Source organism: Salvia hispanica, chromosome 6, assembly GCF_023119035.1.
Source record: "Salvia hispanica cultivar TCC Black 2014 chromosome 6, UniMelb_Shisp_WGS_1.0, whole genome shotgun sequence".
NCBI lineage: Eukaryota > Viridiplantae > Streptophyta > Magnoliopsida > Lamiales > Lamiaceae > Salvia > Salvia hispanica.
Genome location: NC_062970.1, coordinates 24,903,073 through 24,930,530, shown reverse-complemented (window position 1 = coordinate 24,930,530; position 27,458 = coordinate 24,903,073). Strand labels below are relative to the sequence as shown.

At 37.2% G+C, this 27,458-nt stretch overlaps 2 protein-coding genes and 1 pseudogene across 5 annotated transcripts; 2 read left to right on the top strand and 1 right to left on the bottom strand.

Moving 5' to 3' along the window:
• Positions 1-9,564: 9,564 nt before the first annotated feature.
• Positions 9,565-10,312, bottom strand: LOC125195003. The gene is made up of 3 exons (XM_048093210.1): positions 9,851-10,312; positions 9,738-9,752; positions 9,565-9,648 (listed from the first exon to the last, which is right to left on the bottom strand). The coding sequence occupies exons 1-3, from the start codon at positions 10,310-10,312 to the stop codon at positions 9,565-9,567; spliced, it is 561 nt and encodes a 186-aa protein (XP_047949167.1).
• Positions 10,313-19,190: 8,878 nt separating this feature from the next.
• Positions 19,191-22,720, top strand: LOC125196091 (zinc finger BED domain-containing protein RICESLEEPER 1-like). Of its 4 annotated transcripts, XM_048094459.1 has the most exons (5): positions 19,212-19,318; positions 19,644-19,844; positions 20,220-22,340; positions 22,422-22,498; positions 22,576-22,720. In XM_048094459.1, the coding sequence occupies exons 3-4, from the start codon at positions 20,336-20,338 to the stop codon at positions 22,481-22,483; spliced, it is 2,067 nt and encodes a 688-aa protein (XP_047950416.1). In that variant the 5' UTR covers positions 19,212-19,318; positions 19,644-19,844; positions 20,220-20,335; the 3' UTR covers positions 22,484-22,498; positions 22,576-22,720. The 4 variants fall into 4 exon arrangements, with proteins under 4 accessions (XP_047950417.1, XP_047950415.1, XP_047950418.1 ...); XM_048094460.1 differs by lacking the exon at positions 19,644-19,844 and having other exon boundaries at positions 19,191-19,318; positions 22,425-22,498; XM_048094458.1 differs by lacking the exon at positions 19,644-19,844 and having other exon boundaries at positions 19,191-19,318.
• A 345-nt stretch (positions 22,721-23,065) lies between these two features.
• Positions 23,066-24,574, top strand: LOC125195001 (annotated as a pseudogene).
• Positions 24,575-27,458: the final 2,884 nt, after the last annotated feature.

Here is a 27,458-nt window from a genome sequence, read left to right as displayed (position 1 = left end):
GTCAATTGATCCATATAGAACTCACAACTTGATTCACCAACTTCTTTGTAGGTACGCGACGATAGGGGCCAAGGTGTTTTCTCTTCTATTTTTTTGTAGTGCTTGTGAAGAGCTCAAATACATTCGTTGTTGTTTTTGACATATTTGTTGTTGTGGTTATAGTTTGTTTGACCCACTTCGGATGCACCCATGTCATCAAAGGGAAAGATGAAGGTGACTTATGAAGGCAGTCCATTTGGCATCCGTTGTAAGTTATTTGATTTGAAAACATGATGTTAATGATTACACCTGTAGTTCCTTATGTAATACGATGAATATGTTTGTAGCTGTTGATGCGGAGCCTCGTTCGGGAATAAGGAATGCCGAGCGGACACTTTGTTTGTCGTTCTCCATGAGCTTGACACTACCAACAGGAAATTTGACAACGAATTCCGACCTAGTCATCAGCTGAAGATCGAGGAGATAATGAAACAGCATATCCCGGATACAGAGCTGAAGGCCCAACCTCACATTCAGTCTAACATAAACACATGGAAGCGTTGTTACTACTCTCTCACCCTCATTCTTGATCGTAGTGGGATTGGTTTCAGCTTGGACGGGAAGATAGAATGCAATGACGACTAGTCACAGATAGTGAAGGTTCGTTGCACCTGCTCGTATACTATATTAAATGCATTATTTTATTCCTTACCATTTGAATGAACTTTCAGGCTGACGTAAACGCGAAGTTTATGCGTAACAAGGATATGGCTGCTGGTTTGCGTTCGGAAGATGTTTGGAAGGTCATCTTTGGCAAGGATATGGCTGCTGGTTTGCGTTTGGAAGATGTTTCCGGTGTTGATTATATTCTGAATGGTCATTCTTCCTCTGTGATTGATGAGTCTCAACCTAATTTCTCTACCTACACCTACAACCTTGATGATTTTTTAACCGACGAACAAATCGCCAAAGCTTTGAACCACGTTACAATCGGGACAAAAGCTCTGGGGGAGTGACACAAAGAGCATGAAGAGTGGGCTGTCTAGCCGCAAGAATTCCCAGAAGAGGAAGCCTAAATATGTTCTCGAATGCATATTAAAAGTTATGACAAAGATGCATGAGGACACTAGTGACCCACTTGAAGATCTTGTCGACCTTAGTACGAAAAGAGTCGAAGTCAACAACCTTCTCGCCGACGGGGACGGAGGCAGAAAATTATAACAGGAGGGACAAAAATATTAACATGTAAATAAATAAATATTAAAATAAAATAAAATATATTATATTATTAAATGAAAGGTATAAGGTGGTGTGTTTCTTAGGGGAGGGGAAAATAAATTATTATTTTCTTAAATGTAAGGAGACAAATAGTGTGAATTTACATATATTAAGGCAATATAATATAAATGCCTACATGGTTATGAAAAATTGAGGTGGGGCATTTGCTCCTTCTTATTCTATACTAGATCCATCCCTGCTCGCCGACATCCCACTTCTCACAATGAAGCAGAAGTTCTTTGTATGTGACATTTTTGTTAAGGAGCCCGAACGCCTAGACCTCTTCACGGACTTTTCCGTGGATGACAAGCATGACTATTTGATGCACATCTTGGAGCAGAAATAATACCTTATTAATTCTCCAAAGAATTGACGATGGCTAGCGACTTCTCCACGTGACACTTTGAATACTAGACCACGGATATTCTCTCTGGTTCCCGAACTGTACTCCAATATCAGTGTGGGTTGATCTCACCGGAATACTAGGACTTAAATAAAGAAGACAGAAGAAATCCTCCTCCAAAAAGGAGAAAATTTTGAACTCCTCTAGGACTGATGGGGACGAAAATTTGAGTAGTAAAATTATTATTTATGTCTCCTTTATTCTCCTATTTATATTAAGTTCCTTTTGGGCCCAGACAGTGATCTATGGAAGGTTATGGATATGGGCTCACCCAATTTACTTTTTACTAATTAAATTGAACCCACAATTTAATATAAGCTTTAATTGGAATATTACGAGCAACCACTACAGAAGTAATATTGAACTCTCCCCATCCAAATCTGAAATTATAAGTAATCCGGGTTTCCGTTTTAACTTTCATTTCCTGCGCTTAAGATAAAAATGTCCACTAATTAATTAATGTCTGCTATGGACTTAATTAATTAACTTCTTATTAATTCCAAGAGTGGACTTAGCATGAAACGCTTATTTATTATTCTTAGAGTGATCAAACTCCAACTAGCTAGGTTCTGAATAATAAAACCTTGTTTCGTGCTCCTCTTGAGAACATTATCAAACGAGACTCACCTTGCGCACGATTCAATATAATAGCAATCCTAGCGCCGCTAGATATTAATCACCACTACCCAATATATCAGTATTATTGGGTTATGAAAAACCCGCACCATTTGATAAGTCAAAGTAATACATAATCAATACCGTATGCTTAATGCTAACCTTAAAGTGGATGTCGCCCACAACCGGTCTACTAAAACAAAGACTTAGACTTTGTTAAGTTAACTCATACATTTAAACATGCAATTAACATCCATTAAATGTAAAATATAACAACATTATGACAAAAATAATCTGTTTTATTCCTTGGAAAATAAAATAAGAGTTACAGTATTCAATCACTCGAAACGTGATTTCTAGTATACAAACTCTAACAATCTCCCACTTATACTCAAAACACTTTCGAGTATAAGAAAATGTGCTAACATCTAATTCTCCCACTTATACTGAAAGCGGATTGAGGTCTTGTAGTAGTCGAACTCCCATTCCTTCAACATGGCTCTCAAACGGCTTGACCGCTAATGCCTTCGTGAAAGGATCTGCCAGGTTGTTTTCTGACTCAATCTTGACCACTTGTATGTTTCTTCTTTGCACTATATCTCTAATGATATGATACTTCCTCTCTATGTGCTTGCTCGCTTTATGAGCCCGTGGTTCCCTCGAATTCGCCACAGCACCAGAATTGTCACAATAAATGGTGATGCTCTTGGGCATATTCGTAACCACATCTAAGTCCAGAAGGAAGTTCTTAAGCCATACAGCCTCTTTTGCAGCCTCCGAAGCGGCCACATATTCGGCTTCCATGGTAGAGTCTGCAAGTGCATTTCTGCTTTACACTCTTCCAAATTACAGCTCCACCTCCCAAGGTAAACACATATCCGGAAGTTGATTTTCTCGAATCTATATTAGCTTGAAAGTCTGAATTTGTATATCCTAAAGGACAGAGCTCGGCTGCATTGTAAACTAGAACATAGTCCTTAGTCCGATTAAGGTACTTGAGCATGTTCTTTACGGAAGTCCAATGTCCTTGGCCCGGATTTGATTGATATCTTGCTACCATGCCAACAACAAAGCAAATATCAGGTCTAGTAAAAAGCATAGCATGCATGAGACTACCAACAGCCGAGACATATGGTGTCCTTCTCATCTCTGCTATCTCAGATGCTGTCTTTGGACACATCTCTTAAGCTAAATGGATGTTGTGTCTAAAAGGTAAGAAACCTTTCTTGGCATCTTGCATCCTAAAGCGTCTAAGTACTGTATCGATGTAAGATTCTTGGGATAAGCATAACTTTCTCTTTGCACGGTTGCAAAGAACCTTGATTCTGAGAATGTGTTTCGCATCACCCATATCTTTCATCTCGAACTGGCTGGACAACCAAGTTCGTACTGATGACAACATCTTTTATTGTTTCCAATTAGAAGAATGTCATCCACATATAAAACTAAGAACACAACATTTCCTTTTTCAACCTTCTTGTACACGCAACTTTCATTAGGACACTTTTCGAATCCAAACTTTTGAACAGTTTGATCAAAACACTGGTTCCATGATCTAGATGGCCTTCTTAAGCTTACAAACCATGTGTTCCTTGCCCTTTACCACATAGCCTTCGGGTTGTTCCATGTAGATGGTCTCCTCAAGACTTCCATTTAAAAACGCAGTCTTAACGTCCATCTGCCATACTTCCCAATCCATGTAAGCTGCTATAGACAAAAGGATACAGATCGATTTGAGCATGGCCACTGGGGAGAAGGTTTCATCGTAATCAATGCCTTCCCTTTGGGTATACACCCCTTAGCCACTAGTCTTGCCTTAAATCTTTAACTCGTCCATCGGGTCCACATTTACGTTTGTATATCCACTTGCTCCCAATGACAGTACAGCCTTCGGGTAGGATAGACAAATCATAGACGTCTTTGTCTACCATTTATTGTAGTTCCGAATCCATTGCTTTCACCCATTCGCAATGATCGACATCTGTCTGCGCCTCTGCAAGATTCCAGGGATCAAGTACATTGCTGTCCGATGAGTGATCTATACTCTCCCAAACCAATGTATCTTTCGGGCTCATGAGAGACCCTCCCACTGCGACGCGACACTACAACATTTGGTGTAGTAGTTGAAATTTCTGGAATTGTTGTTACACTAGGTACTTGTTCTTCGTTAATGGAACTTGTGACTGAAGTTAGCTCTTCAAGAGCTACCTCACTACTGGACTTATGATTCATTACGAAGTCTTCCTCTAAGAATATGACATGAGTGCTCACAATGACTTTCTTATCTCGGAGACTATAGAATTCATAAGCTTTCGATCCTCTAGGGTAACCTATAAACATACATACCTCCGTCCTAGATTCCAGCTTAGTTGGATCCTTTTCCAATACATGAGCTGGACACCCCCACACTCTGAGATGTTCTAGATTGGGCTTACGCTCAGCCCACAACTCATATGGGGTAGTAAGAACTGATTTAGAAGGTAAATTGTCTAATATATGGCTCGCTGATAGCAAGGCATATCCCCAAAACGAAATTGGTAACCGTGCATAACTCATCATCGATCGGACCACGTTTAACAATGTCTTGTTCCTTCTTTCAGCTACGCCATTTTGCAGGGGTGTGCCCGGCGCAGTCAGTTGGGATTGAATTCCCGACTCTGATAAGTAGTCCAAAAACTCGACACTTAGGTATTCGCCTCCGCGATCAGATCGCAGGCATTTGATACTCTTTCCATGATGCGTCTCTACATAAGCCTTAAACTCCTTGAACTTATCAAAAGTTTCAGACTTGTAGCGCATCAAATAGACGTATCCAATTTTCGAGAAGTCATAAATAAAGGTGATGAAGTATCGAAAACTGCCCCTTGCCTCGGTTGACATTGGTTCACACACATCAGTATGAACGAGCTCAAGTACTTCCTTGGCCCTATTACCCTTTGACCTAAAAGGTCTTTTAGTCAATTTGAAAACGGTTGCTTGTCAAGACCTTTAATAAGATCTTGATCAACTATAGCATGGGTCCTTCTTTCGTTGGCATGACCAAGTCTAAGGTGCCATAAGTACGTTTCGTTCATTGAAATTGAAGGTTCTTTTTTTTTCTTTGAAACTTTCGATGTAGCATTGAGTTCTGATTTACGTTGGTAAAACTGTGTAGAAGTGATTGTGTACAGATTGTTTTCCATGATACCACGACAAATATAAGAACCATCTTTCTTAATAACGCAATTGTCATTAAAAGAAATTGAATATCCATCAAAAGACAATTTAGAAACTGAAATTAAATTTCTTCTAAAAAAAGGTATCAATAAAACATTCTTCAAAATAAAAAATCTATCACTACTAAAACGCAAATAAACGTCTCCCACTGCAACGGCCGCCACTTTAGTAGCGTCGCCCAGCTGGACTTCGATCTCACGATCATGTAACCATCTTGTCACCTGCATTAAGTCAGGATCAAAACATATATGATCAGTAGCTCCAGTATCAATAACCCATGTATGAGTAGATGTCGAAGCTAAACATGACTCGACTACTAGGTGCATACCTGTAGCCTTGCCCTTTTTAGGACAGTCTGGCTTCCAATGACCTTTCTCTCCACACTTGAAGCATTTTCTAGTAGAGCCAGAGGAATTAGGTGCCAAACTCATTAGCTACCTTAGCCTGAACCATGAGGTCCTCCGCCGACTGAAGCTCAGTCAGCAGCTCAGCTAAAGTGTAATCCCGCTTGTTCATCTCAAATTTGAGCTTGAACTGCTGGAAGCTAGGGGGAAGACTCTGAAGGATTATAGTAATCTGGGACTCGGGATCAATCGTCCCTCCCAAAACCTCAATCTAGTTGAGGTGGCTCATCATCTTGAGGACATGTTGCCTCACAGATGTGCCTTCCTTCATAGTCTTCGTCATGATACTCTAAAAAGCTTGAGATTTAGCCGTTCGATTTTGAGTACCAAAAAGATTTGCAAGATTTTGCATAATCTCGGCTGCAGTCGCCATGGCTGAATGCTGATACTTGAGTACTGAAGACATAGATGCCAACATATAGCACTTAACCATCTCATTCGCCTTATGCCACCGTTTTTGCGCATTCTGAACTACCACCGCTGTTTTACCATACCAATGTCATCTTATTTCAGTAAGGCTTAGAAATATGCGGACTGACATTGCAACCTTTCACGATGGATAGTCTAATTCCATCTAGGTCGTGAAATTCTTCTTCTTCTTCTTTGTTTAGGACTGACCGTGTTACCTTAAAGAGGACGTCGCCAACAACCGGTCTACTAAAACAAAGACTTAGACTTTGTTAAGTTAACTCATACATTTAAACATGCAATTAACATCCATTAAATGTAAAACATAACAACATTATGACAAAAATAATCTGTTTTATTCCTTGGAAAATATAATAAGAGTTTTGCAGTATTCAATCACTCGAAACGTGATTTCTAGCATACAAACTCTAACAGGTTAACCGATGACCGAACCAAACACCTTGGTTCTCGATTAAACCAAGAACCGCCCCATTTCGGTTATCGGTCAATTTCGGTTCCCATCTCCATGTGTTCATCGGTTATCGGTTCTAATCGATAACCGATCGGTGTAACCTATTAGGATCGAAGAACCGATTAAATATTATTAAATTATTATTATTCTTTTATTTTATTTTTTAAAAATATTCAAAACTTAGATTCAAGCCAAAACAGAACGGTTTCAAGCCACTTTTGGGCAACATGTAAAATGGTTTTTGTGAAATGTACAGGTTGAGGGTCCGCCTAACCTTCCGCTAGGAAGGCGTTCAGTGAAAAAAAAAGCCAAAACAGAACTGAGCCCTAATTTCTTCTCTCACGTGGCGAAGTGAAGTGGAGCAACTAGAGTTCAAGCGGCGCTCCTACTTCCCACTTCCACCTGCGACGGTTCCACCTTCCTTTAAGCCCAATCAGTAGCAATTTTGGATTTTTAGTTGGTTTTTATCCAATTGTGTGAAGTTTTGTGACTTGTGAGGAATTTTGTGTTTGTTTATGTTTTCAGTTTGAAAATGTGTATGGTTAAATTTGATTATGGGACAGTGGGTTAGTTTGCATTCTTGAAATATTCATTGTGTGAAATTTGAGCAATTGTATGAAATGTGTGCGATTATTAAATGTGATTATTTTGTCGAGCATCAGAACTACAAAGTGGTGTATAGGCTATATGAATCACTATTTTTTCATTTATGACTCATTCTTTGTTTGGCTTTGGTGTGGCTTCATCTTCTTTACATTTTTCCTTTCTCTAATAAGTATGTGTCTTTGTGTAGACTTGCAGTTGAAGATGCAAAATTTAGAGTCACTCACCCAAGACGTAGGAAACAATCAGCCAAACCTTGATATGCTTGAAGATATTGAAGTTGAAGAACTAGGGCTCGAGGGAGAGGGAATGGCGCCGAAGGCACTAAAAAAGCGTAAACACGTAGTGAGGTCAGATATATGGAAAGAATTTGATAGAGTGATTGAAGATTCAATTCAAAAAGGAAAATGTACAAGGTGTAAAATGCTGATAGCAGCTGATTCGAAAAACAATGGCACATCCGCGATGTGGAAGCATTGTACTTCATGTTTGAAGAAACATGAAGCGGAAAAAAATCAAACACTGCTCAGCCAAGATGAATTGCGGCAAGACATCCAAGAAAGGGGCAGATACGCTTTATGCAAGATGATTATTCTTGATGAACAACCATTCAGGTGCGTGAAACGAGAGGGATTTCGTTTAATCTGTCGTGATATGTTACCAAACTTTAAGATCCTGAGCAGATACATGATATGATCTGATTATGTAAAGATGTTTAGAGGAGAAGGAACTATTGAAAGTGGTTTTCTCCAGACCAGTCATGGGTAAAGTATCAATTATGAAGATGTTTAGAGGAGAAAGAACTATTGAAAGTGGTTTTCTCCAGACCAGTCATGGGTAAAGTATCAATTATGAAGATACTGACCGTATTACCTTAAAGTGGACGACGCCCACAACCGGTCTACTAAAACAAAGACTTAGACTTTGTTAAGTTAACTTATACATTTAAACATGCATTAACATCCATTAAATGTAAAACATAACAACATTATGACAAAAATAATCTGTTTTATTCATTGGAAAATAAAATAAGAGTTTTACAGTATTCAATCACTCGAAACGTGATTTCTAGTATACAAACTCTAACAGAAAGAACTATTGAAAGTGGTTTTCTCCAGACCAGTCATGGGTAGAGTATCAATTACCACTGACTGTTGGACTGGAGTCAATAACACACTCTTTATTTGTGTTACATCACATTTCATCGACAAGGAATGAAGGCTGCATAAGAAAATAATGAGCTTCTTTAACATTATTGGTCATAAGGGGGGATGATATTGCTAAGGTGTTGATAAAAGCTTTTACGAACTGGGGCATACATAAGCTTTTTTGTTGCATCATGGATAATGCTAAAAACAATGGTGTAGCAATCAAGGAAATGAAGTCCACTTTCAATGCGAGAGGCATGCTTGTTGCCAATGGGCAATATTTTCATCAGAGGTGTGTTGCACACATACTTAACTTGGTTTTCGAAGATGGCATGAAACAAATAAGCATGGATATTGTACGAGTTAGAGAAGCCGTGAAATGGATAAAGGGTTCATCAGCTAAGTCTAAGGCCTTCAAGGATATAGCTAAGGTATTTAAGGTTGATACCAATTCTTGTGTCAAGATGTACCTACTAGATGGAACTCGACTTACTTAATGCTGGAGGTGGCATTGCCATATGAGCCGGCTATGAAGCTGTTCAGCAACGTCACAGCGTAACTGGAGAAGAAGATTGGAGTGAAGTGTTCATAAGCTAGTTTTCTCCAATCGTTTTATGATATGACTCATCTCGTCTCTGGCACCACGTATGCCACATCACATTCATTTTTTATAGACATGTGTGACTTATTCATTATCATAAAATGGTTGGAGAATGATGAAGATGTTGAGGTTAGATACATGGCCAAGAAGATGATGTAAAAGCTTGGTAAGTATTGATTAGAGGAATATGAGCTTAATCCAAATATGAACAAAATTTTGTACATTGCTGCAATGCTGGATCTTAGAAAAAAGATGAAGCATGTGCAGTATTGTTTGAAGACGTGTACGGTGACGCTCGGGCAAATGAGTTGGTAGAGAAGTTGAGAAAGTCAATCTTTGACTTATTTGAGTTGTAAAAGAGAGAATTCACTCCCATGGCTGACCAAACACAACCACAAAGAGCTTCAGCTACCCAAATGCCAAATAGATCGACTGATCTACAATTTCTTGGTAAGAGTTCTTGTAACATTCTCCGTGTTGCTAGTGAGGATGATGGCGACTCGCACGAGAGAAAACATTCTCTAATAGATGTAAATATATAATCATAAAGCGTAAGGCCACATTATTTCACATACATTGTTTGTACATTAATATATCAAAGTAGCCATACCAAGAGGCTACATATCTAACAATAACAACAGAATTTAGGAAACAACAACAATGAAGGAAAGAACAATATTGATGATGATATCTAGATGTGATTTTAGCTAAACTGATGACCACTTGCTTGCCGAAAGCACCACGGCTATATGCGGAGAAGACTACATCAATGAAAAGTCGGAACTCCAACCGCACGAATGAAACACTCGGTAATATAGTAACCGGAGCTAGCAAATATATAGCCCACGTCTTCTCCCGGAAAAATACTAGATACAGTGCCGCATTGAAGGCCATCATCATAGAAAAGATGGAAAGGAAAAGTGTGACCATACCAATTAATACTCGCTTGGGCAGTGTATACAGAAAATATTCCTCGGCATAACGCAAAGTGTATACGGCCAGGAACATCAGGAGTGAAATAATTGATGTGAAGAGCGAGACCATATTTACAACTGCATAGACTTTGAATACCACTGATTTGTGGATTATCAGATAACCCGAGTCTGATTTGTTGCCTCCTGGTATTGTGATGGAAACAACAAACATAGCAGTATCAATCAATCCTGCTGTAACACTACACGCCATTACCGTATATTTCATCCATCTCTCTTTTTCCTTGGTTTTTCAGCTCTTCATGCTCTCTTGTAAATATCATCGAGGTAGTATCACCACTATGGTTTAGCAGTTCCTTAATATAAAAAGCAACAAACTTGTGAGTTTTCTGTCAATCACATCATTGTAACACAATACTATAATTTTTTTTATTGCGATAATTGTATTTTATTTATAAATACCAATTTTTCCTAAAACAGTGTAGTTCACGTTACATCGGCAGAACTTCCCCTGAAATCAAATTAAGCTTGTGAGGAGGTGTCAAACGCCCAGCGAAGTGATGGATAGAGTTACTATTTTTATCGAGTGTGTTTGAATATTGGTAACTTACTTACTGGTCTTATGAATCAGATTAAACATGTTTGCGCATCGGTTCTCCACGGCCAAGTGGAGAAAGTTCTAGCCTGAAGAATTTGTAGTATGAACAGCAACCGGAAAATTCTCTAAGATCACGTGTACAACTTCATGGTTTCCTGATTTGGCTGCGATTAAGAAGGCCTCTTTGAAGATGTCAAATGCATCTTTGTAATCCAATGATCGCACACGACCGCAAGAGTTTCACCATCTTTAGCGTTTTGTGGTGCAACAACATCTTTTCTTGAATTCTTTCATTGCTAAGAATGAAATTTAGAAGTTGTCGACAAAGATTTGAAATCTTTTCTACAATAGGATTGGACGACTCCGTGATGGAATTATCAAAATCATATTAGATAGTTAGAAATAGAAGAGGGAAGTCATTTTAGATGTGGACGTGAATCACTTGCCCTAAATAGTGTTGTATGTTGTTTGGCTCTCAATGTCAACAGATATTAGCTCCATATACTCCTCCTCATTCATCCCTTCAATTTCAAGCTAATATTATTAAGCAAAAATCTTTGAGAATTGCCAAAATATACAGTTAGTTAAATACTCACTCCAGTGTATGTGTCCCCCAAAGCTGCATTGATGGTTGACGGAGAATGATGTGTCCTCGGATGCTATCCTCCGGAAAATTGCTCCAATAAAAGAAGGATTCCCCTTGCACATCCGGCGATACTTCCTGACCAAACCAAATGCCAAATCTGATAAAGATAGATATGATCAGCATTTATTTCTATAAATATCTTAATTAATGAAACTCACCCAAAAAATAAGTATCTATCATCCAAAGTATAAGCTGGAGGCCTCCATCATCATCAAATGGACTAACTTTGATGGACTAACTGATGGGGTTTGGTGCCCCTTGCACAGCGGAAGACTTGTACAAAACAAATAAATCAGACACGGATCTATTTGACCGATTATGCGATTAATCGATTCACATGCTAAACAGATAATTGCATGCTAGAATGCAAATAATTCATGCTTAGAAAATATAAATCCTGAACATGATTTCTACGGTTTAGAGTTACCGATTTGATTCTCCAAAGAATCGTCGATTGCTCGCGCCTTCTCCACGTGATGATCTTCAATATTAGACCACGGATCTTCTCTCTGGTTCCCGAACTGTATCTCGATATCAGGGTGGGCTGATCTTATCAAAATACTAGGACTCGAATAAAGAAGACAGAATTTTCTCACGGAGGAGAGCTGAAAATTTCGTTCTCCTTCCTATAGAGAAGGGACGAAAATTTCATGTGAATGAATTAATGATTATTCTGTCTCATTTATTCTCCTATTTATATTAAGTTCCTTTTGGGCCCAGACAGGGATCTATGGAAGGTTTTGGATATGGACCCCCCCAATTAGCTTTTTACTAATTAAATTGAACCCACAATTTAATACAAGCATATATTGGAATATTACGAGCAACCACTACAGAAGTAATATTGAACTCTCCCCATCCAAATCCGAAATTACAAGTAATCCGGTTTTCCACTTTGTTTATTATTTATTTCCCGCGCTTAAAATATAAATGTTCATTAATTAATTAATGTCTGCTATGGACTTAATTAATTAATATCTTATTAATTCCAAGAGTGGACTTAGCAAGAAATATTTATTTATTATTCATAGAGTAATAAAACTCCAACTGGCCAGTTTTCCGAATAATAAAACCTTGTTCGAGCTCCTCTTGAGGACATTATCAAACGAGACTCACCTCGTGCATGTTTCAACATAATAGCAATCCTAGCACCGTTAGATATTAATCACCACTACCCAATATATCAGGATTATTGGGTTGCGAAAAACCCGCACCATTTGATAAGTCAAAGTAGTGCATATTCAATACCGTATGTTCAATGCTAACATATGTGGATTAAGAAATAGTATTTTATCAAGACCTAGTCTTTCAGTAGATAGCATAAAGACACGTCTTGCTGTTAGATCCGTTCAGTGCTATACCACACCAATGTCATCTTATTTCAGTAAGGCTTAGAAATATGCGGACTGACATTGCAACCTTTCACGATAGGTAGCCAAAGCCTATCTAGGTTGTGAAATTCTTCTTTTTCTTTTGCAAAGCATTGCATAGATCTGACCGTGTTACCTTAAAGTGGACGACGCCCACAACCGGTCTACTAAGCAAAAGACTTAGACTTTGTTTGCTTCTTATACATTTAAATGTTTATAAAACATCTTATAAATGCACAAGCAAACACAATGTAATAATAATAGTGATTCTATTCGTGCGGAACTGCTCGAATAATACTGAATCGGGTTAAAAGTGGATTGTAGAGTTTTACGTATACAAGCAATATTCTATTCGCGCGAAACTGCTCAAAACATGCTTTTCAGTATACCAAACCTAACACTAACTTCACCATTCTTCTCAGTCTGGGTTATTAGCATCCGAGGAACTTTCTTATGGTCGTATTCAGCCGCTAATTGATGGAGGAATCTGTTGCAGTCATTTGAAATGGTGAGCAACTTTGGGAATCTGTCTAACAGTAGATTTGCGACGTGGTAGTTGCCTACGGCAGCAGTAGCATGGAGTAAGGTATTTCCCATCGCATCTGTTAAAGCTAGTACAGAGTCTTCGTCATCGGGGATCATTTGAACCAGCTTAGACACAAAACTGTCGCAGCGGCCACGGTGATGTGGAGTGGTGATTCCTCATAAGGGCCTATCCTCACTAGGAAGGCGCCTTTTTCATAAGCCAGTTCTCGTTCAACCATATCCCAATCTCCTATTTGTGCAGCTATGTACCATTCCATATGACGAGTCCAACTCCCATCTCTTATTCATCACAATTAACCTTTTAACCTTAAAATCTAAGTTTTGAATTTTTAAATAGTTTGGATTGTGACATAGAGTAATCAATCAATTTATTAAACTAATGATAAAAGTTAAATAAAGTAAGTAGACTAGAATACATAAATATGAATAAAATGTGGAAGCTTAAAACCCAAGAATATAAAGATAGAGGGAAGATATTTACACCTTTGTAAGAATTGTATGCATGTATACCAATGTTACTTTTGTGTTTGTTGACAATAGCTACTTTATGAAATTTTATTGATGTATAAGTGAAAGAGCAGAGAAGACTCTGACTCGATGTATGTTTATGCTTGTTAACTATCTAGGAGGTACCTAGTTGTGTCGTTGGGTTTGTGTATATCTTCCCTATCAAAAACCTTAACCTACTTCTACTGGCTAGTATTAGTAAATGATCGATCCCACAGAGATGAATGTAGGCGAGATAAACTTGCGATGAAATTTTGGGAGACTTGGTTAGCTACCACGTTTTGGGGTTGAGTTCTACCTAGGTGATAAAATAAAATGCCACTCTATCTATCTTGACCAGTAAGTAACTAAATCATGAATGTCGCGGGATGTGTACGTGACAACGAAGGCTGGATAACTAGTGTGGATTTAAACTTTACCCTAAGTGGATAGACAAAAGCAAAAAGGAATAACAGACTCACTAGTTGACTGCTACCTGGACATGCAGAAAAAGCTGAAAAAGCAAAGGACAAAATAGAAAAAACCAACTAAAGCAACATGGTGGTCCCAGGATGGATTGCGACGTTCTCTTCTTCACCAAGCAACAAAAAATGATCAGAAAACTAAACTCCCATGGATGAATGCTTGAGGTCGGAATCAAACAACTCAGATCTAACGCCAAGCCAACATACAAACTCTAGATCTAGGCGAGAATTTAGACTAATGCAACTAGTCAAACAGGAAGCAACACACGTGGACTCAGATCAGCTGGCAAGGTGGCGGAAAACTCAGATGTATGCATTTTTAGAAGATATGTCCGGTTGAAACCTTGAAAAACTTGGAGAAAAACTAGATCTAACTTAACTAGGTGGATCCAAACGCTTGACCAACATGAAACACATAAAACTGCTAGATCTATCTACCTAAGTTGAAGGAAAGCAATAAACAAGCTGAACCTCAAATAAAACCATAAAGAAACACTTGATTCCATTCAAGATTATCAAACCAAAAGATGTTCAACTAAGCAACTACTGAAATCCAAGCCAAGTGCAAGTAGAACAAGTTCTTACACTAGGAAAGCATAAAAAGAAAGTATGTAAAGGGTGTTGTTCTCCTCGGAACCTGGATGAAATTCTGTAACTACGGTGGTGAACTGGCTGATCGAATGGTAGACTCCCTCTCCCGGCAGGTGGCCAGAAATTTCAAGTGAACACTAGCTACACTAAGCTAAGAGAATGCAGTAAAGCTTATCTAAGAAGTGCAGTAAATTTTATCTAAGAAATGGTCTAAGCATGGACAATGTTTCTTCAATGTTGATCTTCTATTTATAGGGAGGCCTGCCCCAGTCCCTAGGGTTGCTCCTTCTCTTGAGTTGACAATTCTGCCCCTTCTAGATAGTTGATCATTTATAGCAATTCGCTCCATCTTGTGCTCAAGCTTTATGACATGCATCATGGTCAGTATTGTACCCATTTTCTCGTTCTTTTCACCTGAATCTCTTCTGACCCTTTCCTCTTGACTTAGTACCTCATCCTGCACACTTTAGCAACTATTTTTGTAGATATTATCCAATTAAGCACATTATACTTACCAGTAACCAAGGCCTAAAACGAGACTTATCAAATTGCTCATACTTAACATATACTTGTCCTCAAGTATGAAGAAACAAGTCAACAAAAACAGATAAGTCGAGTTTGCAAGCCTGATTACCTCCAGAAAAACACAAGACAAGAAACAGACATAAAGGAAGACACATACACATGTTAAACATGCTATATTTTCAACCAACCTTCTCATCCAGTTTGAGTCAATCCGACTGTTAACAACTTTGAATTTTTGTCGCCCCCCTTCACCTTGCTAGTCTATTCGCTTGTCAAGATCGCCACCCTTATTGGCCAAAAGCTGGATTCACTCATTGGGGGTGAAAATTGTCGACTCACCTCGCCTGCGCCACTCAGCAGGGTGAAAATTTCTGTCGGGTGATGGTTTTGGAAACACTCGGTGACGCTAACCAGCCATGTCACTTCATCTGGAAATCCTTGACCTCCCACCTGATTTAGTGTGAGTTGCAAAAAAGAAGTGACTCAAATAACAAAGAACGGATGAAGTATAATAGAGACATACAAATTTCAAACTAAATCTTATATAATTATATCGTCAGTAGGGGATCTCAATACTAGCATGGAAAGATAGGAGAACGTAAAGTAGAATACTCCCTTCGTCCACAAAAAATAGGACACATTTACCATTTTTGGCCATCCAAAAAAAATAGAGTGCATTCATTTATAGAAAGTTTTCAACAAATAATAACCATACACATCATTCCACTAACACTACTTCTCACTTGCCTTTTCTCCTTGTCTCTTACTTTTTTTTTTATTTCTCTCTTACTTTACCAATTCTACATTAAACCCGTGTCATACACCAATTGCTCTATTTTTTGTGGACGGATGGAGTATAATATATTCAATTTTATTGGCTATTATATTAGCACTAAAATAGTTTTCCCCCTGTCCCATCACAAGTGATGAATTTCTTTTGGACACGGAGATGTAAGAAAATAATATTTATTGAGTTAAAGTGGAGTGAATAAAGTATAGGGGAGGAAAAAGTAAGAGAGATACATAGAGAATAAAGTAAGAAAGAAGAAATAAAGTAAGAGATGTGGAACAAAGTAAGAGAGAGAAATTTGCTAGAAGAGGAAATCAATCACTTGTAGTGAGACAACCCAAAATGGAAATTAAATCATTTGTGGTGGGACGGAGGAGTACTTCCTTTGTCCCACAAGAATATGCACTTTCTAAATTTGGAAAATTTTTTTTCTCTCTAATAATGTGGACTTATTCTCTACATCACTCCAATTAAAAATTTTTTTGAAAGTTGAGGTCTCTCTCTCTCTCCAAAACCACAGTCTCTTCCAAGTCAACCCCCAACCGACGGTCTCTACCCCTTTTAACTTCATCAGCCAGTTGATATATTCTCCCTCCGTCCTAATAAATATGCAACATTTGGTTTTCGGCATGAGATTTTATGCAGTGTTGTTTTAGCAGTTAGTGAAGAGAGAGTAAAGTAAAAGAGAAGAAAAAGTAGAGATAGTGTTGTTTCTATTTTAGGAAACATTTCATTTTTATAACCCAAAAAGGAAAATGTTTCATTTCTAATGGGACAGGACAGAAGGAGTATATTTTTTAAAAATTTACATATCTTTAATATAATATATGAAAAGGGAGTGTTATATTGCTAACTCAACACTTAATTGCTAACTACAATTAAATAATAGCCATTAGATATTCAAATTAAGGGCCTAGATCATCAACCCCCGAAATGTCAATACGATCAAGAAAACACGTCAACAAGGGTATTAAGGTCAATTTATAACAAATTAGTTGTAACTAACTTTTGAAAAATATCCCATAACTTTAATATGCGTACAACTTTCTCGATTTAAATTATTTTTTCGCACAACATATATCAAATTAAAGATAATTTCATAAGGATTTTAACGAGATTTCACTTGTATATGTAAAATTATGAAAAAAAAAATAAAAAAAAATTCAATTTTTTCGTACAACACAAATATCAACAAAGTACATAAAATATGTCAATATAATACATGTAGAATGTCAATATAAGCAATGTGTTGACATTCTCAAAGCATTGTGTTGACATTCTCAAAGCATTGCATTGATATTTTCGAAACACTATATTGACATTTTCATCCAAAACCCTAATTTGGTAGTTTTTTTTATCTTTTTCGATTTAATTAATAAAAATAAAAATTACACGTGGCAAATTGTAGACCACGAGTTTTCTAAAATCCTATGGGCTTAAATTAGGTGTAGTTAGCAATTAAATGATGAGTTAACAATTGATCACTCCCCTATATAAAAAAATTATAAAAATTATACCAAAATCCATATTTTTCATCCTCTATAAATAGAGACCACATTTTTTTATAGTTTTGAATAAAAAAAAATCATTTCTCATCCTATTATCCTTCTTGTTTTATAGATTTCATTGGGCAATAATAAATATTTTATGTAACTATTATATTAATAAAAAATAATATAAAAATAAGTATATAATGGTTTGGTTGGTTGGTCATTGATAAACTATAAAAAATGATGTGGTTGGGTTGGATGAATATTGATGATATGGAAGATGATGTGAAGGTGATAGAAATTAATTAAATATTGAAAAAATGGATGGTTGGATTGAGTTGAGTGGTTGCTTATAAAACATAGTCTTAACAACACTTTCTTTCTACTTCTCTCTTACTTTATCAATTGTGTATTAAGACTCGTGTTCTACTAAAAGTGCATATTCTTGTGGGACGAGTGAAGTGATATTTTTTTTGTTTATATATTTGAAGGAAATTTTTGGAATATATTTTTAAGGTTTTGTTACTACTACAATTTAACATTCATTCTTACCATGTGGTTTTCCACTGATTTAAAAAAATTAGTAAAAAAAAAATATTGACTTTTTATGAATTTTTATAGTTTTGAACTTGTTCGACATAATGTCCATAAAAATTATGTAGATTTTATATAAAAATAATCATAATTATAAATAAGCTCTGACTTCTAAAATATAAATATAGTAATTGGATTGTACTACCTCCGTCTAGACATGCCCACGGTTCGTAAACTGCCGGTTCCGGTTTCGGGAAATGTGGAACCGGAACCGAATCATGAGGCTATTTCACGGTTCTGGTTCCGGTTCGAAAACCGGCGGTCCCAGTTCCGGTTTGGAACCGGCGGTTTTCCGGTGGTTTTTAACGGTTTTTCACGGTTTCCGAACCGCCGGTTTCTGGCGGTTTTTCACAGTTTCCGGTTTGGAACCGTCCGGAACCGACAGTTCCGGCACGGTTTCGGTTCGTAAAATTTGAAACCGGAATTGGCCCACGGTTCAAAATATGGCGGTTTCGGTTAAAAAAAAAAAAGTCACGGTTCCGTTTTGAAACCGGAATCTGCGGTTACGGTTCCGCGGTTAACCGCCGGAACCGAAAACCTTGGGCATCTCTACCTCCGTCCTCCAAATATTGACACATTTTGATCCGGCACAAGTTTTAAGAAATGTAATGGAAAGTGAGTTGAAAAAATTGATGGGATGAGAGTTCTACTTTTAAAATATTAGTTTTATAATAAAATGTGAGTATGAATGAGTTAGTGGAATATGTGGTCCACTACCAAAAATGGAAAAAGTGAAGTATGTCAAACTTTCAGGTATGAATTGAAATGGTAAATTGTGTTAAACTTTCAGGGATGGAGGTAGTAATTTAATATTCAGAATAAGATTTATAATCTCACTAACGTTTTCATACATGATCAGTATTTTTCCTTTTATTTTGAATGAATAACTATACAAATTGTGCGTATTTACTTACTCCGCATATTTCAATTATAAAATCAAATCTTATTACTCTAGAGAGTAAGGTAAGCAAACCCGACCCGGAAGCAAACAACCGGATCCAAATTTCCGGGTAATTACCAAACCAGAAATCCGCTCCATATCACAATCCAACTCCACCAAAACATCTCAGATCCAAACCCTAACCCTTTTCGTGATTTCGGGTCCTCCGGTCGGATCCCGCTGCCGGAAAATTGTCAGGTTCAATACATCTCCTCTTGCGCTCTAGATCCGACCCGTTTTCGTGATGATGCAATTCGGCTTTCGAGCCTTTTTCTGTCTTGATATTTGGTGAACCATAACGAAATTCACGCTTTTTGATCTGTCGTTGTCCACGATCCTTTGTGGATTTGAGCATGTAGATGAATTTTTTATGGGTTGTAGAGTTGTAATTTCTGTGATCTCGTGCAAATTGTTTTATTTCTGGATAATCTGATCAGGAATCAAATTTGTATAGAGTTAATGTGTGTGAATTGTCAAATTTCAGTTGATTGAGTAATGTATGACGACCTCCATTTTTCAACAGGTTTTTGAGCCTCCATTTTCAGCGTCGCGATCATTATATTCCGGTCAACTGATCAAAAATCATCATAAAATTAAATATAGAAGTAAAATCATTAAATATTTTTTTTTTCTGATCAGACGTTTCAGAAGTTCATGGTGTAGGTGGAGGTGGGGGATTTATTAGTTTGGGTGCCTGTTTTGGTTAGCCTTTAAATGAAGCTTGGTAAGCACTATAGTCTCGTTTCGGGTTTTAAGACCATAGCAAAAGGATCTTAGTTATAGTTGTATGCCTTCTCTGATATCATGTGTAAATGTCTTGGTGAAAGTTAATTTTGTGATGTGATCCATCACCTGTGAAAATGTATGTAGCTTTCTTTTCTTTTTTCGATATGATGCATCGTATTGATTCTGGATCAACCTTGCGGTTCATTTTTCATGTTAATATGTTGTGCTTTTGAATACGACTACTTTCAGTGTGAACTCAATGTGGATGCTCATATATGCGTCACTTTGTCCGTAATTCTCAAAACATCTTTGCATGGTTAATTTGTTGTTATCAAACTGCCAAATCATATTCTCTTAATTTCATTGAATTCAGGTATAAAATGAATGATGGTTAAGTCGTCGTTGCTCTCCATCCTGAGAGAAGTTCGATTATGAGTTCAGTTTAAAACAGTTGACACAGAGTAGATATTTTAGTACCTAGTCCATGTTATGGAAATAATAAATGAGGTCCCCGCCAAGAAAACAAAAAGGTTGACTTCTATTGTCTGGAATCATTTTGAAAGAGTCAGGAAGGCAGATGCACAGTATGCTGTTTGCATCCATTGCAAAAAGAAACTGAGTGGGTCGAGTAACAGTGGTACGACTCATTTGAGGAATCATTTGGTGCGGTGCCTGAAGAGGTCAAATTTTGATGTTTCTCAAATACTTTCTGCAAAGAGGAAGAGAAATGAAACTAGTCAGAGTCCTCTCCGTCAAAGTAATCTTGCTGTAGCAGCCATCAGCTATGACGACGGCAGAATAAAAGATGAAATCCTCAATCCTTTGCCTCTTAAGTATGAACAGGAGCAGAAGAAAGAAGAAGCTATCCAAACAATCAATTTGGGAAGTGTTAAATTTGATCAAGAGCGCAGTCGGTTGGATCTTGCTCGAATGATTATGCTACATGGTTATCCCCTGGCAATGGTGAACCATGTTGGATTTAAAATATTTGTCAAGAATCTCCAGCCATTATTTGAAGTTAACAACAACGATGGAGCCATAGAGATGGATTGCCTTACCATCTACAACAAGGAGAAACATAAGTTATACGAGACAATTCGCCATTTTCACGGTAGAATCAGCCTTGCTGTTGACATGTGGGGTTCAAGTGAAAGTGCTGGATATGTGTGCCTTACTGCTAATTACATTGATGACGACTGGAGGCTACAAAAGAAGATGCTTAATTTCATATCATTGGATCCATCCCATACTGATGACGTGCTTTCAGAAGTCGTTATTAAGAGTTTGACAGACTGGGCTATTGATCACAAGTTGTTTTCCATGACATTTGATGATTGTTCTGCCCATGAAATTATGGTGTTCAGGATTAAGGACTGGTTATCCCAGACTAGACCATTTTTCAAGGATGGTGAGTTATTTGATGTTCGATGTGTTACCCATCTTTTGAAGTCCATTGTGCAAGAAGTCATGGAAGCATGTCACGACTTGATACATAAAATTCGTGAGAGTGTAAGGCACGTCAAGAGTACACAAACATTACTTGGAAAATTTAATGAAATCGCTCAACAAGCAGGAATCAGCAGTGTTAGGCGTCTGGTTCTCGACTGTCCGATGCAGTGGAAATCTACGTACCTGATGCTTGAATCGGCAATAGAATATAGGGGTGCCTTTTCTCTTTTGCAAGAGCATGATTCCTCCTACACAAAAGCTTTATCTGAAATAGAGTGGGAATGGGCTAGTTCTATTGCAGGTTTCCTTAAATTTCTTCTCGACTTCACTACCATTGTAGTAGGAAACAAGTATCCAACTGCCAACATATTTTTTTCGGAGATATGTGATATGCACATTCAACTAATTGAGTGGTGTAGGAGCCCTGATGATTTTCTTAGTAGTGTAGCCTTAAAGATGAAAGACAGATTTGACACGTATTGGAGCAAGTGTAGCATGGCTTTAGCTATTGCAGCAATTCTAGATCCTCGTTTCAAAATGAAGTTGGTCGAGTACTACTATGGACAAATTTATGGCAGCACCGCCCCTGATCGCATTAAAGAAGTTGCTGCTGGTCTTAGGGAACTCTTTACTGAGTACTTGATGGCTTCATCTTCTCCCGATCAAGATTCAGTTTTATCTGGCAGCAGCTTACCCAGTACCAGCAGTGCTGCTAGAGATAAACTTAAGGGTTTCGACAAGTTCCTGTACGAAACTTCCCAAAGTCAGTGCATGTCATCAGATTTAGAGAAGTACCTAGAGGAGCCTGTATTTCCCCGCAATTGTGATTTCAGCATATTAAATTGGTGGAAAGTTCATACACCAAGGTATCCGATCTTGTCTGTGATGGCGCGTGATATTCTTGCTATTCCCGTGTCTACTCTTGGACCAGAGGTAGCATTCAGCAACAGGGGCAGAACACTAGACCAGGAACATAGCTCGCTAACTCCAGATACCAGAGAAGCTTTGGTATGTGGGCAAGACTGGTTGAGAACGGAACCAGAAGGTACCGACAATCTTGTGTTCATCAACTTTGTTGTATATTTTTTATTTGCATATTGAAATCATTCTTTCCTTTTTCCTACAGCAGTCAGCCTGGCTCTGATCAACGCGCACGCGCCCTTGCAAATTTCAACCGAAACAAATTGATCTGCGCCGACAATGGTATACATCTCTGTGACATCTTTGCAAGTTAACCTGCAAAATTTCACTACTCATCCCTGATTTCTGTTTATGTGAAGGTTGACGAATGAAAAAGCTGATTATGCCGACTCTTCCAGTTTTCTTCTCAATTTTTTTTAACTTTTTTCTCATGAACAATTTGTACTAATGTTGCCTGCCTAATTTTTACTCTGCTTTTAAATATGAGAGATTTTACTTTGTCAATTGATAATACCAGTTGATCATATTATTATGTGAAAATATCTTTGATCACTGACTCAGGTGTAATATATATAATGCTTTTATTTAAATTGGTTTATTTGTTGTGTATGTCAACTAGTTTTTTTTGTGTCTTTTTTTGTTTGTTTGTTTTTTTTTTTTTTTTTTTTTTTTTTTTTTTTTTTTTTGCTGTTGTTGTATTCAGTAATATAATATCTTAAAATCTGACATTGTACTCCTTATGCATACTGACAAAATCTTAAAAGTTTATTCGATGTTACACTTGTTGAAATACACAAGGACACTTTAAATCATGGATGAATGAATAGTTGCAAATGTGGCCATGATGGAATGGTAAATAATGTAGCTCAATCTTCAAGAGATCTATTGATGCTGTTATGTAGCATCTATAAAAGTTATGTAAAAAGATTTGAAGTCTGTCAATTGTTTTAGGAGTGGGATAGATGATTGTTCAAAATGTTAGCTTTATCAAGAAAAAGATGATTGATTTCTGAATGTATAATTCAATCTAGAAAAGTTAAGGAAATCTAGAATGAATATGCACTGAAAAACTCTATTTTGTGTTGGTAAGGCACAAAATACATTGCATATGTTTAACTAAAACATGAATAATAGTACAGAGTTTGAATAATTTGCTATATATTGTTACCTAATATTTTTTTACCTATTCTTTACAATTTGTCCAAAGAGTAAAGCCAAAATTGGTCTTGAATATATGACCATTTTACGATTTTGGTCCTAAATTTTATTTTTTGGATTTTTCGGTCTTGTACATTTCAAATCGGATCACAATTGGTCCTGGACTAACTGTTCCGTTAAAAACTAACGGTCAACGGGTTGAATCCCGATTTTGACCGAATTAGACCTTTAATTTCTGATTTTTTACACCCTAATTAATTACCTGACTATTTTAGTAAATATTCGATTTAAAATCAGAAATATATTTTAATAAATATTCATTTATATATTTAATTTGATAAAAGTCTACTGCTCCAGCCACCGCCTCCACGACGAGGCCTTCAAGCAGGAGCTCCGAATCCTCCTCCACCTCCGCCACCCAAACATTGTCAAACTCCTCGCCTACGCAGACGACGACCATCAACCCACCCTAATCATGGAATTCATACCCAACGGCACCTTACACCACAAGCTCCACGATTCCAAAACCACTCCCCTCACGTGGACCCAACACGCCGTTGTGGCCTTCCAGCTCGCCTCCGCAATCGCGTACCTCCACGACGCCTGCTCCCCTTACGTCGTCCACGCCGACATCAAGCCCTCCAACGTCCTCCTCGACGACGACCTCAATTGCAAGCTCTGCGATTTCGGATCGACCAGCGTCGGTGCCGCGGTGGCGCCGGGGAAGAATGATGTTTACAACTTCAGAGTTGTGGTTTTGGAGCTGATTATTGGAACTGAGGCGTTCTGCCCCGCCACCGGATAGAGGCTGGCGGCGAAGGCAGCAAGGAACGCGGTGGAGATGGTGGATCCGAGGCTACGAGGAGGGGAGGTGGATATGGGAGAAGTTGGAGCGATGGCAGTGCTGGTGGCGAAGTGCATTTCTAAGACGCCGAGAATTAGGCCTTCTGCTTCCGAGATTTTGACGGCGATGAGAAAAGCGATTCCGTCTCTGGCATTCGGATTTCACAAGAAGCTTATCTAAATACACATACAAATATACTAAAATAATTAGGGAGTAAAAAATCAGAAATTAAAGGTCTAATTTGGTCAAATTCGGGATTAAATCCGTTGACCGTTAGTTTTTAACAGAACCATTAGTCCAGGACCATTTGAGATCCAATTTAAAATGTACATGACCGAATAATTCAAAAGATATAGTTTAGGACCCAAATCATAAAATGACTATATGTTCAGGACTAATTTTGGTCTTTACTCTCATCCAAATTCATTTTTTACACGTTTTACAATCATCTGCAATCCTCCATCAATATTTTCCTTTGAATACAAGTATGAATCTAATCTACAACCAACTCCACGCAAAGGTGTGCTGCCACCATTTTGCGAATACCTATGATGTTGGGAGTTGCCTCGCAATTCCTCCACCTACAGTACACTCCATCACGATGAGTCGAACGCATTTGGACAAACTTTAGCCTAAAAAACGAGTGATTCGCTTAGCTTTAACCCCTAAACTAGAACTAAACATGTTTTAGGTTTCATTTTGGCACCAACCCACCGCACTACCTTTTTCCAAAATTATGACCGTTTCAAATTTGTGTTTTACTTTTTTAATTTAAACTATTATTGAATATTCGAATAATCGTGAAAATTTTATTGAAAATCAGCTTTTCTACATTAATTGATATGAAATGATTTATTAACATGATGTCTTTATGCAATATTGCCTCTATTTTTTTCTCCTAAAATTATTTTATGTTTCAACTATTGTATATTTAGTTCTGTTTTTGGCACGATTTATTAAAGAACTAAAGATACATGTGTCTCAGTATATATTTGTAAACATAAACAATACAGAAAAGTTAACGGTCAGTTACAACTCACAACATTAAATATTCGTGTTACAATTGCAATATTTCATTTTAATTTGGACAAACAAACTTTGACCTCGCAGATAAAAATATTTCGAGGCAAGACAATTGTCGACAAATGTAATAAGAGGAGATTACAAGCAATCATTTTGTTTTGTCAGCTACAAGAGGCAAAACAAAGCTAATGGGTTCCACATATGGATATTATGCTGAAATTCCACTTCCATGGCTCAGCCTATAATTGTACTTATTAAGAGAGATAAATATATTGTCTTTAAAAAATTGAACTTTGTAAATGTAGTTGAAAGGTGTAGATGAAATTTGAATTTTAAATTCTTAAACGAATAGTATTTTCATAAAAATTCTAAATTATGTGTCATTTTGATAAAATAGATACGTAAGCACACTCATCTCCATAAACTCCTTTATCAATCACTTTCTATTCAATTCAATGTATTTAATTTAATAAATGGAAAGTAACTGTAGTAATTTGTAAGAGTATTAATTAGGTTTAGCCATAATATAAGAGAGAAAAAGGAATCTCAGAACTCAAAAAGTTGGTCATGACAAAAGTGAAAAAAGTTTTGCTTTAGGCAAAGGCATGAAAAAAGCTCACGTGAAAACAAACACTAATTAAAGAGGGAAAGAAAAAGATGTCCCACTTAACATACCAAATTACAACATAATTAAATTCGTACGATTAATTATGAGATAAAATGCCGTTTTTTTCGGTTGGGAGCCAAACATGTCAATATTTTTACGATTCATGTCAACTCCTAATTCAATACTTAATTTTGCACATTAGAAGCAATTTGATTTTTGGGGCTATACATTTTATGCCTTGCTCAAATTTTTGGTTTCCACAACTCACAATTCTTTCAATTTTAATTTTCATTAGATGCAAAACAGACCGTTGTTTCAAATAGAGATCAAATTAGTATGCTAGTTAAATTAATATTCTACTAAATTTAGCTATCATTTAAAAATGAAAATAGTTAGTAGTACTAGCGAACAAAAATAAAAAATTGAAAATGAAAATAAACTAAAAGATTGAGTTAGAGTTTGAACCCCAAAACGGCCAAACCTTAGATTTTGCCAATGTAGATCTTTCACTAGCTATGCACTGGGTTTATATTTACACCCGACATATTAATATACAGAGCAATAAATATTTTCAAGAAAAAAAGAGCATGTATAAAATCTTATTATTTCCGAGCACATGTACAAATGCTCCGTGCACATATGTAGGTGCTCATAAATTTTTGAGCACATCGTACAAGTGCTTGGATATTTCCTAGAACATTTATACATGTACTGAGACGGTGCTTGAAAAAAATCGGTGGAATAATAATTAATTAAATTAATTTCTTTACAAATACATTGTCTAAAACCTCTTGTAATGATGATCATTGTGTTGTTGCTTGAAAATGACTCACAACGATACACCAAAATTTTTTACCTCCGAAATACTTTCCAAGCATGTTGACTATGTATGGAAAGTGTTAGCAGATTACATAATTTTTTGATGATTCTGACTACTTTTTTACGTACTAAAAAAATACTCGAAAATAGTCGAAGTGCTTTGAATGTGCTCGGAAATTGTCGAGTACCATTCCTGCTCATAATTTGTTACTTGGTAAAATCTTTTTTGTAGTGCAAGATGTCATGATTCTTTGTGTTAGGGTTCGGTGGTGCATATCTGAACTCCACATTAGTATGATATTGTTCACTTTGGGCAAAGTCCTCACGGTTCAGCTCTTGGGATACTCTCCAAAAGACCTTATTCTAATGGGGTTGGGGGCAGTCTATATATATGCTTTCAACTCTTACTCATTCTCTGATGTGGGATATGGTTTGCAACCCTTCCCCCTGCTGGGGTTTGGAGCCCCTTGCACGGCGGAAGACTTGTACAAAACAAATAAATCAGACAAAGATCTATTTGACCGATTATGGGATTAATCAATTCACATGTTAAACAGATAATTGCATGCTAGAACGCAAATAATTCATGCTCAAAGAATATAAATCCTAAACATGAATTCTACGGTTTAGAGTTACCGATTTGATTCTCCAAAGAATCGACGATTGCTCGCGCCTTCTCCACGATGATCTTCAATACTAGACCACAGATCTTCTAACTGGTTCCCGAACTGTATTCCGACATCAGTGTGGGCTGATCTTATCGAAACACTAGGACTCGAATAAAGAAGACA